This window comes from Brassica napus, chromosome C5 (assembly GCF_020379485.1).
Source record: "Brassica napus cultivar Da-Ae chromosome C5, Da-Ae, whole genome shotgun sequence".
In the NCBI taxonomy this organism is placed as follows: Eukaryota; Viridiplantae; Streptophyta; class Magnoliopsida; order Brassicales; family Brassicaceae; genus Brassica; species Brassica napus.
This window is the reverse complement of record NC_063448.1, coordinates 5,854,182-5,870,000: the sequence shown is the minus strand read 5'-3', so window position 1 is coordinate 5,870,000 and position 15,819 is coordinate 5,854,182. Positions and strand designations below refer to the sequence as shown.

The 15,819-nt window shown below is 39.7% G+C and overlaps 1 protein-coding gene across 3 annotated transcripts; it reads right to left on the bottom strand.

The window, feature by feature from the left end:
* Window positions 1–451: 451 nt before the first annotated feature.
* On the bottom strand, window positions 452–15,515 carry LOC106373269 (disease resistance protein SUMM2-like). Of its 3 annotated transcripts, XR_007323752.1 has the most exons (5): window positions 13,237–15,515; window positions 10,185–13,148; window positions 9,823–9,914; window positions 9,036–9,555; window positions 7,017–7,267 (listed from the first exon to the last, which is right to left on the bottom strand). XR_007323752.1 is itself a non-coding variant. In XM_048758028.1 (4 exons), the coding sequence occupies exon 4, from the start codon at window positions 4,694–4,696 to the stop codon at window positions 2,039–2,041; it is 2,658 nt and encodes an 885-aa protein (XP_048613985.1). In that variant the 5' UTR covers window positions 4,697–5,003; window positions 9,823–9,914; window positions 10,185–13,148; window positions 13,237–14,191; the 3' UTR covers window positions 452–2,038. The 3 variants fall into 3 exon arrangements, 1 of the variants encoding a protein (XP_048613985.1); XM_048758028.1 differs by lacking the exons at window positions 7,017–7,267; window positions 9,036–9,555 and adding an exon at window positions 452–5,003 and having other exon boundaries at window positions 13,237–14,191; XR_007323753.1 differs by lacking the exons at window positions 10,185–13,148; window positions 13,237–15,515 and having other exon boundaries at window positions 9,823–10,177.
* Window positions 15,516–15,819: the final 304 nt, after the last annotated feature.

The window sequence follows — 15,819 nt, the reverse complement described above, 5'->3', positions numbered from 1 at the left end:
GGAGTTCCTCTGATAAGCTGAGATCTAGAGACACTTTGAAATGTAGCAGTCCCAGGGTTGTACGGACAGTTCCTCTGATAAGTTTACCATTGTTCTTTTGATGTCAAAACGATGTTACAAAAAAAAAAATGTCAAAACGTTAGCCAAATTTTAGACAGACGTTTGAAGAACGTCGGTTTTCGCCATTTTGTCGAGCTTTATAGAGTAGCGAGTGACGTTTAGGTTTTGTTCTTGTATATAATTTTTTTTTTAATATCAGGTTTGGGGCCGAATCATGTATTTCCTCCACTTCTAAACTAAATCATGTAAATATTAGTTTCATCCCAGCAGTGATTCAAACCAAAGAAGTTTGACACAGTGAATTATATATTTATATGTATGGAATTATTTTCCTATTCTATAAACCTAAAGACAGAGAGGTTCAAGATTCGGTCAAATGATAACACATAGAAGCAAGAGCAGAGCAAAACGTTACTAATGTAGAAAACACATGCAGAGAGTTTTGCTTAAGATACAACACACTGTAAATGCAATCTAGTAAAACGAGAGATGAAGCAAAACAGAACAATATAACAAGGACCCCTGAAGCTCACATGTTTTTGGTCTGAATGGTATTTATTCTATAAACAGTACAGTATCAAGTAAGACAATAGCCTTTGAGCCGCGCGAGTGGATCTAACGCGCGGCGAACTTTTCTCTCAACTTTCAAGCTTCGTGTTCTCCGTGGGTGGCCTGGTCGGAGCTCGTCTCGTCTCCCCCACCCGGTACCTGATCATCAAGACGGAGGAGTAAGCGTCCGTCGTCGTCAAGGTGGTACCTTTCTCTCTCGTTGCGGTTCGGTTGGATCTCTGGTGCGGTAGATCCCCAGGTGAGCGCCGTCGCTCTGGTGGTTCGTCGGTGAAGGTGTCAGCTTCCTGTTAGAGGACTAGTCAGCTATCGTGGTTTGGTGTTCGTACCGATGGGTGGAGCGAAGTTCGATGTCGGAGGTTCTGTTATACGGGATGGCGGTCCTCTTGACGGTTTCTCTCCGGCTCGGCCTTCGGTTTCGCCGCCGTGAGTCTGAGAAGGTACGTGGTGTCTCGGACCTAGGAGGAAGAGTGAATTTCAGGCGGATTACGGCGTTAGGGTTACGGAGCCGGACCTTAATCCTTTGGTTCCGGCGTTTTGGGGCCGCGGGGCGACTCTGCGGGTGGCGGTCTGAAGGTTAGACGACGGAACGAGCGTGGGTCTTGGACACACCGGTGCCGTGAAGTCTCATTGACCGGATTTCTTGCCATCGGTGTCCACCGGAGTCTAGAGTTTACTCTATTCAGCTTTCTTTCCCTCGAACTGTAGTCTCTTTTGTTTCAGTATTTGCTTGTAAGCTAGCTTCTTTTCCTCTGTAACCTATCCCACTGTTTCGCCGGCAACGGCAACGGTCTTACTGTTCTGATCCCCTTTTTGGATGATTTAATGATTTAATGAAATAATTACAAATTACATTTTATTTGATTTTTGTTTTCATTTACACATACTTTGTTATAAGAATGTGAGATGTATATGGAATTGGGAGTTATGATTGCATATTGGTTTATATGTCTTCTTCGAAACAATAATACTGAATTATTGTAGTAAAGAAAGAGAGAAGACATGAACACAAGACATCAAATTAAACTGAAACAAGTTTCTAGATCCATGCATGATGTGTCTATACACCGACACTGAATTATGTTTACATCAAGTCCATTGTAAAGAGAAGTCTTAGTTTTGGACAATTAGCAACCCCATTTTCACTTTCAGAATTCCCAAGTAGCACAAGAACCTCAGAAATGCATATGGCCTCACAAAACCAAGAAACCACACATGAATATCCACATAATAAGTTAACAAACCACACATGAATATCCACACATGAATATCCACATAATAAGTTAAAATAAACTCGACCAGGCACAGCAGTTTTTGAAAGAAGCAAAGCGAGAAGCAGAACAATGTGACAGTAGAAACAAAGAAGATTTTGAAGAAAAAAAAACTGTTTCGCAGCATTGTGGGGAGGGGGCTAATAGGGGAAGGAAGCTTGGAAACGGAGTTTAGTTGCTTCGTCTTCCCATTCAATATTACTTGTCCAATGTCTCTCTATACACTGGATAACAAATCCATCTACATTGGCAACACTTTCAGAATCCAATGAAAGCTTTCTCAGGTTTGGACACCCTCCTACCCTGATTCCTTTCAAGCATTGAAAAGGGAGAGCACTCCAATAGATGCTCTTCAACATTGGTACACAATAGAAGCTAAAGTGTTCTAAGTTTGCAAAAGGAATGATGGTACCTGCCACACCATTTGTAGCTTTCTCTTGGCTTATTATATACTCTATTTGATTTGAATGACCAACGTTAAGAATAGTAAGGTTGGGAGCGAACAACAGCCACGTCAAATCCTTGAGACGGTTGCAATAATTTATAAAGACAGTAGAAAGGTTGAGGAAGGATGGACTCGTGGGACTTCTGTTCCACAATGAAGTTGCTGCTCCCTCTGCCTTTATCTCCGCCATTCCACACTTTTCTATCTCGAGGTCACAAAGGTTGTCCATAGTCGGCAAAGTCAAGACTCTGAATGATTCATCCTGAAGGTCCTTATAATCTAACTTCTTAACACATTTCACCACCCTGTCATAGTTTGACAATTTCTCCGCAACCAAACATGAGTTTATACCTATGGTTACAACTTGTAGATATTTCAAGAGCTGCAACTCTTCCAATAAGCTCATGTCTAGCTTCGTGTAGGAATTCCGTAGTCCCAATCTCCTCAACCTCGAAAATTTGGATATCATCCCCGAAACATTTTCAATGCTCCTCGTGAATTCCAAATTCAAACATATTAGCATTCTCGACTCCTGTAAACCAACAGGCAGTCGCTCTATATGTGTGTCTGACAAGTTAAGGTATCTCAAAGCGACCAATGACATTTTCTCTGGCAATCCATTGAACCAGCTATTCCGCGAGAGATCCAAGACGAGTAGCCTAGGCATCTGTCGAAAGAATTCGCTTGAGATAGTTACCAGCTTGTTTTCTTGGAGAAGCAGAGTTGTAAGTTCAGGGCAGCACGGACTGCCAGATAACTCTTGGATCTCATTGTTCATCAAAGACATCTTTCTCACGGGCACCCAACTCTCAACTTCTGGTATATCACGTAACCCAGCACCGGCTTGCACAGTATATCGCCCTTCATGCTCCCCAAGATCAGATGCTACCCACAGAGCCATCTCCCGAACCACATCATGCATTTTCACTTTTACTTTATCGACTTGTTCTTCCAACAATAAACATGCACGGAGAAGAGAACTGATGATACTATAGCCTTCGTCGAATGCGTTTTCTCTACTCTGATTTTCTTGTATGAAACCCTCACAGATCCAATATTCAATTAAGATATCTTTTCTGATTTCAAAATCTTCTGGAAACAAAGAGCAATATAGGAAACATGACTTAACATGCTTCTCCTTGAGGCTGTCGTAGCTATACATCAAAACTGGAAGAATCTCGTCCATTCCAGAAAATTTTGCAGCATTTGAAGTTAAAGTCTTAACTGCAAGGCGCCATTCTTGTATTGTGTCCTTGGATGACATGGTCTCACCAAGGACACTGAGTGCCAATGGTAGGCCATGGCATTTTCCTGCCACTTTTCTTGCGAGATCGGGAATGCCTCGGTGGCGTCCCAGTGTGTTCTCCCCGACTTTCTCCTTGAACAACTCCCAGGCTTTGTCGGTGTCTAGACAACTGACTTCGACTGGGTTAGTATCCCCCATGCGAGCACATACTTCTCTTGAACGAGTAGTGAATACAATTTTGCATTTGTTTTCCTTTGTTGGAATCGGAACACCGATATCTTTTAACTCCACTTTGCTCCAAATGTCATCCAGAAACAACACAAATCGTTTAGCCTTCAAGGAACTGCGTATACTAGAGGCTTTCTCGGCCTCTGTTTTCTGTTTCCATGAATCCCCTTCAGTAAAAAAGCCTAGTTTCTTAGCAATCTCATCTTGAATCTTCTCGTTCCGTTTGACCTTAGACACCACAACCCAAATTACTATGTCAACCCCATCATTTGCACCACAAAACTTATTGTTGATTTGGTCAAGAAGAGTTGTTTTCCCCACTCCCCCCATGCCATGTAGACCCATAACCTGGGTTCCGCCGTCCTTGAGGCGGCTCCATGCACTCTCGAGCAATGTGTCCTGACCAACAATGATAGGTTGTAGATCTCTTTCCCCCACCACATCTCTCATAGGTGGCACAGCCAGAGCATTTATGTCTTCAGTTAATTTGCGACCCTTGAGCTCTTCGACATCTTCCAACATCGAGACAACCTCTTTCCCAAAACGAAACCTTGCCACTAGTTTTCTTGAACAACCATCACAAAGAGACAACCCTTGAAGTTCACTTGTACAAGCCATAAGGGTTTCACGGGCCTCGTTTTCAATGTTCCCGACAGCCGTAAGCCATACATCAACTCCACTAAGCCTTTGTAAACCTCTGTCTTCCTCCCTCTTCACGAATTTCAGCACATCATTTCGCTTTGCCTCCAGTATCTTCATGTCTTCTACCAGAGTTTTTAGATTCTTGTCGAGTCTGCAAATATGGTGGACTTCCAGACAAAAGCAGCTACATAATTTCTCAACCACGAAATCGGTTGCTGTTGAGATAACACCACCCATCGTGCACTTGACACACAAAGAGAGAGATTCAGAATGCAAAACAAGTTAAGCTTACTTGTGATTTGCCGAGTAAGAACTCAAGATGTGAAGATGTCGGTGATTTTTTGAAGGAGTTCCAAGTCGTCTATGTAGTTGGACCCCCCCCCCCCCCCCACACACACAATCGTAACATCGTAAAATAATAGTAGGATTCCAAAAATATCAAACGTTATACTAATATTCATACCCCAACTTGGAAGTTTCTTGTCATTTCTTGCGTCCAAGTCGTTGCTGTATTAGAATCCGCAATAATGGAGAGACAGTTTTCCTATAGTTTCCCAAGAATAACAATAAACAAAGATGAGGGTAGTTGTAGGCGCAATAAAAATGGTTCTGTCGTTTTCCAGTTTGTTGATCAATCAAATAAATCATTAGAAATTTAATCAGACCAATAGATAAAGATTAAGATGGCTATTACCCCTATCAGCTAATAAGCGAGAGTAAAACGTACGTAGGCAAGAAATACATAGATTGTAAGACCATGTTTATAGGCAAAACTATTAAGTGATTCTTAAATGGGCCATAATGATTTTTTAATGATTATCATTAACTTAAGAGACATTATTAAGATACACATAATTATAGGGTTTATTGGTAGTTTCTTAATTAAGGTTCTTAACAATTAAAAAAATATTAAACTAAAATTTAAACAATTTTGTTCTAAAAGATAAAATTTATTTATTAAATAAAACAAAGTCAAACATAACATTTTAAACATAGATTTTAAAATAAAAACATAAAAACATGAAAATAAAGATAACTAAAATAAACGATAATAATTTGAAACCGGCATCCAAGTTCAGTTGTTGTCTTGATCACGTCTAAATTTACGCCATATATGTTCAACCAAATCACGTTTCAGTTGTTGATGTGCTTGTTTATCACGAATTCTTACTCGAACACCCATCTGATTGGCGATATTTGTAGGAGTATCTGTTGAATATGTGAGATCGACATGTGAACTTGTGCTGCCTTCTCCTTGCTGGAAATCCGAAACATCGTATTGACTGTGTTGATCTCATTCGTTTTCTACTATCATATTATGGAGTATGATACATGCTCTCATAATCTTCCCGATCTTGACTTTATCCCAACAAAGTGCTGGATTTTTAACAATGGCAAATCGAGCTTGCAAGACTCCGAAAGCACGCTCGACATCTTTTCTGACAGCTTCTTGAAATTGAGCAAATAAAGCCGCTTTCGGACCTTGTGGTAGTGAAATAGATTGGATAAAAGTTGCCCATTTCGGATAAATACCATCGGTGAGATAGTAAGCCATTGAATAAGAATTTCCGTTCACCGAGAAATTCACTTCCGGAGCTTGACCATTTATTATGTCATCAAAAACAGGTGAGCGATCAAGAACATTGATATCATTTAAGGTACCTGGAGGTCCAAAAAATGCATGTCATATCCAGAGATCATATGAAGCAACCGCCTCTAAAACGATAGTCGGTTTTCCCGAACCACGAGAATATTGTCCTTTCCAGGCGGTGGGACAATTCTTCCACTCCCAATGCATACAATCGATGCTTCCTATCATCCCGGGAAATCCACGAAGCTCTCCAATATGAAGTAGACGTTGAAGATCATCCAGTGTTGGTCTTCTTAGGTACTCATCGCCGAACAAATCTATTATTGCTTCCACAAAGTTTTCCACACATAACCGAGCAGTGGTTGCACCGAGCCGGAGGTATTCGTTGACCGCATCAAGCGCATAACTATATGCCAATACACGAATAGCTGCTGTACACTTTTGAAGTGCAGATAGACCAAGCCTTCCGGTAACGTCTTGCTTTTGGCGAAAGAATTGAACTTCATTGGAGAGGCGATCAACAATACGCATGAACAATGACTTGTTCATTCTAAATCGTCGTCTGAATAGATTTTCAGGATATGCGGGAGTGTCACTGAAATAATCATTCCATAACCGGAGATGACCTTCTTCACGATTTCTTTCAATAAAAACTCTTCTTTTTCTTCTCTTCGTTTCATCTTCTTGACCACCGTAAATGTTGCACAGATAGTAAAATGTTTGATCAAATTGTTGATCAAATTGTTGATCGAATTGTTGATCAAACAATTCGTCAAACGCTTCATCAATTGATTCATCCGGGTGATTAGAAGAAGATGCCATGAGTTGATATAGAAAGAGAATTATAGAAAGAGAATGGAGATTGTTTTAGCTTCTTGTTTACAAAATTTTAAATTGTTTACGGACAAAAGAAGGTGAGCAAGAAAGTGGAGAGAAGAATGTGAAGAGAAGGAGAAGAAGTGCTTGTGCTTTATAAAGAGATTAAATTGTGTGTGTAATATAATGTCTCGTGACACAAGACAACACTTCTTATACATTTCTCGTGACAGAAGACAACAACACACATATGACACACATACAACAACAACAACAACAACAAGCCACACAACAACAACAATACACTGCCTCACATGCATTAGAAACAGAAAGATGTCAAAATCTCCACTGTCAATATACATTTCTCGTGACAGTAGACTCCCAAAGCTCCACTGTCTCACCTGCATTAGAAACAGAAAGATGTCAAAATCAGAACATTTGAAACAATGACCAAAACAGAAGAAGATCAACACCAGATACATTTGACCATAACGAAAAACATTTATATTACATTGAAATTTATATTACATTGAAACCGTGAGAACAACAAACTTAAAGAGCATAGCAAACAGATTAAGCAAACATAAACTAAACAGAACAACAAACTTAAAGAGCACAGAGCAAGAAACTTAAAGAGCACAAAGCAAACTTGAAACAGAAACACTTAGACTAATTAAACAACAACTCTTTGGTGAGCTTCTGTTTGAGAGCTTCTTCATAATCACACAAAGGTTCTTTTTTGGCAACTAAACTGTCTAGAAGTGTCATCTTAGACAATCGTTCCTTCATGGCCATGTCCTGTTGTTTTATGTTCCACATAGTCTCAAACTTCTTCATTGCATTCTCCTCATCCACTGTCTTCTTGCCACGGGACTTTGCGGCTTTAACACCAGGTGGACGCATCGTCTCAGTAGCTTGAGAGCTTGAAGAATCTCCAGCGTCCTCACCCTTTCTTTTTTTAGACCTTCCAATGTTTTTTGCAGATGCAACCTCACACTACTTCTGGTCGTTCTTCAGCTCATTCCAAGCATATTCCAGATTAAATTTCTTCCTATGGTTGTTGAAAAAAATTTCATGAGCAAGTTTCAACACATCATTATCGTTCTGACCACTCCTTCTATGTCTTGTTGCATCTTCATAGGCTCCACAAAACTTGCAGACGAGGTCATTTATCTTGTGCCATCTCTGCTTACAATTATTTCCCACTCTCGGTTCGCAACCAGAGACCTTCTGACTCGCTGCAAAGAAAGTTGCTACTCTTGTCCAGAAAGTGCTTGATTTTTGCTCATTGCTAACCACTGGATCTTTGCTTGTGTTTAACCAGGCGCTAATGAGCATAATATCATCTGCAGGCGTCCACTGCATTCTTTCTCTACGCTCTGTACCTGTCTCTCCACCAGCATCGGTTCCTAGATTGCCGACGGAAGCTTGTGATGCAGTGTCTTCATAGTTACCAAATGAAATGGTTTGTTGACTATTCAGTAGGTCAACAAACTTTGAGGTCTGGGAAGAAGGATAAGAATCCATTGGAAGAGAAGAAGGAAGAGATAAAGAAAAGAACAGAAATGAAACAATGGGAAGAGAAGAAGGAAGAGATAAAGCAAAGAACAGAGATGAAACAATGGGAAGAGAAGAAGGAAGAGATAAAGAAAAGAAGATAGGTGAGAAACTAGGAAGCGAAGAACACAGTTTATACCGTGAAGAGAAGGATCAAGCATTGATCACAACCAACACCATAAACGTTGAGTTGACATATATCTACGAGCATTCATCACACAACACTCTCCTCACACAACAACATTCATTTAAGTCTAACCATAAACGGTACTTAACATTACATTTATTTCAAACAAGAGTAAACTCGTTACCTTCCTATTCAAAAGAGCAAAAAAAGAGGTATTATCCAATTCAAAAGTCATTTCAATCATAAATTTAAATCAACAACAAGAGTTAACTCCTCAACAACAAGAGTAAACTTATCATCCAATTCAACAGAGCAAAGACAAAGGGTTTATCCAATTCAATATTCATTTCAATCAAGAATTTAAATCATCAACATTCGCGTCATCAATCAAAAAACACCAACGAATATAAACAATGGTTTATCCACTTCTCCGGAGCAAATAGAAACGTTAATCCAATTACAAAGATCAGAGATAAAGGATTTACCTTTATGACCAATCCTGGAGGTTTTGCCTGAGAACGAGACAACTTCTGTGACCTTTCACGCCTTCACGCCTCTTGATCAACCCATCTCAGGACACAGATAGAAAAAAAAATTAAAACAAGTCAGAGGTTGAATTTCTTAAGATTCGCGTTGAAGGAGCACAATATAAGACATGCATAATCGAAATCATCAAACATACAAACATATTAACTCATCTTTACCTTTCGATTCGCCTGAGGATCAATCGTTTTCCTTCGTCTCTGAGAGACACCACGAGAAAGATCTCGCCGTCTACCTTCCTTGAGGACGCCGTTTTCCTTCCTAGACAAGCGCCACCGAGAGACTACAACGTTTCGGTTAGGACAGCCACCGAGAAAACACAAATCGCCATTTTCGCCGACGAAAAGAGAGAATCCGCGAGAAAGAAAGAAAAGAAGAAAATAGACGGAATGAACAACGCCTTCTCTCTTCTCTCCAATTACTTTACGACGCGTGGCACATAAGATATGTCTCTTCCTTCCCCTAAACAAGATACGTTTACTTGGCAAATCACATTTAATCTCCTTTTTTAAATGTTTAATTAATGTAAGATCCTTCTTAAGATCTATCAATAAACATGCTCTAATAAACCAAAATGAAGATCTTTATGAATATACATTTATTTATACATGTTAAAGTAAGATATACAGTTTGTATATATTAATCTTTACACAATTTAGATCGAATGCTTTGAAGAAGAACAGAATATCAACCACAGTTGGCATATGAATGGTTCTTCGAAATGAATACCTGATCTAACAGCTCTGGAACACGACAGTCATGGCCATGCATCTAGGTTCCCAAGCCCAACCAAGAATTGAAGCATGAATGATCAGTCACATCTGCATAAGACCAACACAAAACACATATTCAAGCAGTGCAACATAAACTCATATAACCTTCCAGATTACTGGAATATGATAAGTACTCTTGAAATTAGGGAAATAATTGCAAGTAGCATTTCTGATCTCCAAAACACGTAATAGCTTTTGGCTGCTGCTCCTATGTAACACTCTGATAGAGTTTAGGTACAGATTCTGTCTCAATCACTCACCAAACTCAATCACAAACACCACAATGATCTATCGAATGTAAGAAGAATGAATTACAACCTTGAATCGGAACGGTTGAGATGCTGTCGGCTTAACCGGAGCACAATCTCCTCAAGAACACTGGCCTAACCCAGCTGCTCTCACTCAAGTCTCTCGACTCAGTTCAAATCCAAAGCTATCATCTGATTCGACTGTTTTATATCTCATCCTCCTCTCAACGGCAAAGACTCTCCATCTGATAGATTATCCTCTGAAGCTTCCAGGTCAGCCTCCACGTCATCAGTTTTATCAATACTCTCCTTCTTTTGACAAGCTTGACCCCAAGCTTGAGTGGTGAAAAATGTGGATAGGAATCCTCTATCTGTGATGCTGCAGCTATATGCAGAGCCAACCACTCAATCATCATGGACGATGATTGCAGACGGTGAAACACTTCAGAAAGGTATGATACGGTCTGATACATCAACAGCATGGAAGCTCTGTCCTTGCAAGTACCATTGTGGCTTGACATGGTTTTCCTTTTGTGCCAAATAGCAGATGAATGCTTTCGAATTGCACGCCCGGTGGTAATAGACAACACCTGAATTCTCTTTCTTGTTGCTTTGTAGTGTAACATACGAGATGGAGAATAACGTCGCGTATGCCGTGGAGCATGATTTCGCCGAAAGGAGTTGAGATGCAGAGCAAGAGTGACTTCGTTTCTGAAATGTATAACCACATCTTGTAGGAGGTTAGATGTCCATTGGTGTTTCCTGTAAACCAGCTTGGTTGTATAAAATCTCCAGCTGAACAACAAGACATGTCTCTGTCATTGTTGTAAAAAACAACAACGCTTAACACTTAGTTGTAGACTCCTCCACTTGAAACCAAACTGTTCGACAATCTTTTTAACTCCACCATCAGTCACAGCTCTTCACTCCATTGTCAACCTCCATACAGTGTAACTGGTTTGAGACTAAAGAGGAACCCGAAAAAAACAGATCAAAAGCTGAAAACGTCTGAAATAACTCAGATTTATTCTTCCCCCAAAAACAACTTTCCTCACTGTGCCCTGTTGTAGCTTTGTACTTAAATCCCCACTCTTTGCAAAATTTTGTCTTGTGTACATCTTCTTTTATGAACTGAGACAGCAACGTCAAGGATGTTTCTAACGTAGCATCTCCTGGTAAGCCAATTACATAATCATGCATCCTTGAGTTATGTAGCAACACAGCAACAACTTGTTTCACTCTAAGGGCCTGGATCTCGAAGCCCATAATTTTCATGATCCCGTTGGTAGGATTAAAATGAAGAGACCGCCCTCTGATTTGCACTCGTTTTCTTTCTTTCCAGCAATGCCACACAGCAAAATAATATCCCTTATCAATCCATGCCAAGTACCAGACAAGTAGATTCCCTGGTAAGTTGTACCACGTCTCAGTTACACATGAGCTCATTGGAATCTTGAACAACTATTTTCCTTGTCATGTTGTTGTTCTGCATTTTGTATCTCAAACTTCCATTCTGTAACTCTTCCTGTCCATGAAGAGAATGTAACAAACCAAAATAATCTGGCCTGAGTACAAATCTGCAACTTCTTACGTCTCTTCTTAGACTGAAACATCCATGAGTTAGTTCTCAACTTGAAAATCCCAAGTACATTCCTCAATGCTAGGCGTAAAGGCTGAACGTCCAGAATTCGTTTCTGTCTAACCGGCTCTTGAATCTAAACATCCAAGACTTAGGAGCTAATCTCCGTATCCAGAATCGCTTCATTCTGTCCTTTTGATTCCACCTGAATCGAATTGGTCACCACGATAGAAACTGACGTCTCATGTTGCAGAGGTTGAGACAGAGCAGATCACAACCTGAGTCTTCCTTCTGAATCATGTTGCCCTTCATTTTCTTCAATCACTTGTGATTCATATGGTCTTCTCTTCCGATCATAATCATCTATCCATCGCTTCATTTTTCTGCTCAGATTCTATCTTTAACCTAACTCCATCAGGATCATCTTCCCCGCAAACACCAACAACAAAGTGTCCTTCAACTCATGCCAGCTCTTAAAAGGAGATATCCTCTCTAACCATTTAACATACTCTCTTTCGTTCTCTCTGTTTGTACACTAATGTGAGAGGTTGTTTCTCTGTACTCATAACCTCCTCGAGAATCTTTTATGTTGTTGTCCCTTTCTATGTTTATTCCACAGCCATGCCATTACAACATACAAACATACTTGTGCGGAGAAGCAATCTTCTTGACGAATGATTATATTTTAGTGCAGGAGACTCTCAGATTCAACACAGACTGTATTATAATAAACACACCAAATCACAATCACACTCAACAAATGATAGAAGAAATATGACTCTGTTCCATTCCATATCAAGCCACAGACTAAGCACACCACTATAATACAAACAAAAGTCAACTTCATAAGTGTTTGAACCGAGACTGACGATAAACTAGTAAAGAGATAGGGACGAGTTCTCATCGGTGGATCAAGACAAAGACGTGTTTTATTAGATCAAGAAAGTGCTCAGTCGTATTACAAGGAGGGGAAAACAAAGAAATGAACCGGCGAAAGCTGGTTCGCCGGAGAATACAAGTCGACGAGAATAGAGAAGTGAAACCCTAGTTTCTAGCCGAAAGAAAGTAATGTAGAAATTTGCGGATTCTTTGATCGTTGCCTCCCCTCCTCATTTTATAGACGTGAGCTTGTTAACCTAACTCGCCTTGACCTAATGGGCCTCCTCGACGATTGGGCCGAGGTGTCGGGCCGCTAATTCGAGTCGTCAAGCCAGCGACTTCCGGTTGCTCGCTTTGTCGGCTAAAAGCAGTCTAGAGTCGAGCCGGTCACTCGGCTCGCGAGTCAACGAGCCGAGTTTCTTTGTTGTGATCATGTGTTTGGACAATTGTCTTGTGGACCTTTTGGCAGGGTCAGACTCATGCCCAACAATAAGGATAGTAAACACAAACAGTATCAATTTTGCAGGAAACTGGCTTGCTTCACGAGCTGTTGCCTTCTGAGTACGAGGTCAGGAGCTGAGACAAGCAAAAGAAGGAACAAACTTAAGATTAGAAAAACCAAATATGAATAAATTTTATAGTAATGATAAGTTCCCTAAAACACCTTTTCACAGCAAGGTAAGAAACGGTCTTTAGTGGCTTTATCTTCCCATCGAACCCTTTTAAACCACTGATCATCTCTGTAGTTTATAACAAGTTCTTCACCACCACCAACACAACTCTTAAAGCTGAGTGGAAGCTTCCTCAGCTTTGGACACTTTTCTACTACAATCTTCTTCAAACAAGGGAAGAGCAGAGGACTCCAGTAGATTCTCTTCAACCTCGGTAAGTTGATCAACTCAAGCCTCTCAAGCTTCTGAAAAGGAGTATTCATACCACGCGCTTTCGGCTCATCTGTTACACTACTTGCAACTCTCTCCTCGCTTATGATCTCTTCTACCTTCTCCAAACACTGAAGCTCGAGATGAGTAAGGTTAGGAACAAGCAACAACCACGTCAAATCCTTTAGTCCATTGCAGCCAGTTATAATCACACTTGTGAGGTTTCTCAGTCTTGTCCTAGTCAGAATAATGTCACATGGCGTCCTCCCAATCTCTATCTCAGATATATCACAGCTCCTTATGATGAGCTTACTGAGACGCTCCATCGTTGGCAAAACAAGTGTTTTGTATGCTTCTTCTTTAACATCTCTTATGCATACCTCTTTGATACAACCTGCCAACTCATCAGCTCTGAACAGTTCCTCCAAAGCTGAACTCGAGGAGATGTCTATGTTTAAGCTTTCAAGTCGTTCCAGCTCCTCGACCCTCCCCCACACATTATTTTGTCTTGCCATCGTTGATCAGACGAGAAAAGAGACGGTTATAAGTTCTTCTCACAATAAAAAAAACTGAGGTCTTGTATTATACTATAATTGTCGACGTATGAACCCATGAAGCTGCTTTCACACCGCAGACAATGTTTTTTCAGAAGCAAAAAAGCAACTACCTTTGGCTTTATTAAAACTTTTTTGACCAAAACACACAGGTCTTGTAAGTTATTAATATCAATATGTAACAAATAAACGTGTTGTTGATACACAATGAATCAATAATAGTTAAGCTGAGACTTTTTTAAAGAGCAAGCTCATAGGTCTATTGAAAATATTTATTCTTTTGAAGAATTACAAAAGCTAACCTAGTTAGGACAATGCCTAAAACACGGATTTGGAAATTACAAGGAAGATCATGAGTGACATAATCCATTTCAACCTAATTATTAGAAGAAATCATAGATTGACCTTTTCATAGCTAATAATTGGTGGTTTGTTTGCTTTGCGAAGTTGTGGAGTAGGTAAGGCATATATAGCCCATGCGACTCCTTAGCAAGACACCATTCACACATTACAATCAAAAGCTGGGCCAACAGAAAGAGTATCCAATGCAACTATACTGAGATTTAAGGATCTACAACAACTTCAAAAGATAAGCTCACTACAAAGTTATGAATCATTTCAACAAACCTGCAAAAAAAGACAGTCATCTGGATCTTAATCTCTTGTTTTAATTCACGAGAAACAGATTAAAAGCATGAGGACCAACTACTTTTCATTCTCTCTTTTTTTTTTCTAGCGGGTAATTATGGCCGTTGCCTCTCAACTTAGTAACTCGGGTTGTGAGCCTGTTTAATGAGATATATCCGACCAAGCATTATATGTCTCATTAAAGAGGCTCACAACCCGGGTTCGAATAGAGAACATGTGCGTTTTACATTTTTTTATGATTAAATTTAATGAAAGACAATTATGATTTTTACAAGTCGTCTTCCTCTTTAGACTTTTAGACTTTCTGGAATATTGACTCCGACAGCTCATAATTTTTCAAGAGTTATACATCAGTTTCTTCGTTTTTTGCAATTTTCATGAAAACTTCATGAATTTTTAAATATACTACTCGATTATAGGATGAAATGAGTGAAAAATTAAGTTTTTAAGAATTTCGATTTTTGGACTGAGTCAGTATAAATCGTCATCATTGGTGTCCGAATTACATTTTTTCGGTGATTTTACGGCCCTCGGCAGTGAGTTTTTGAACGTGATTATGTAATGAATTAATGATTGTTGGGTCATTTTAAATTAACTCGCGGCCTATGGCACTCAGTTTCTACATAACCTTTAAAAGGTGAGGCTGATGCGTCAGACATACCCAAAAAGCTTCCTAATCGTCTATTCTTTTGCACTATCTCTGAATATGGCCTAGGGTTCTCCCACTTTGTCGATTAACTCTCACATCCAATGATAAACCATTACACTCTAAACCGCTCTATGCAGTGTCACATATCATTGAAACTCTTTAAATTGATAGAATTTCATAGTCATACTGAAAACTTGATTAGTATAATTTTTCTATGTTCTTTGTTTTACTCTCTAAAGTTCTCCGCTAAGACCTGTACGCCGTGGAGAGATTCACTAATTTCTCATACTTCAAATTTGAATTAGAACACACTGGTAGTTTCAAGGAGAATGCAAACAAAATCGTTTACACAGCTGATAACTACAGGAAAAACTAATGAAAAAGAAACACATCTTTTTGGACGGACCGAGAGAGTTCGCATAGATCTGAAAGGAACTCATGGAGATTTATTTTTTATTTCTGTTAAAAAATCTCGCCTTGACTATTTTTCTGGATATGTATATATTATTGCGCTA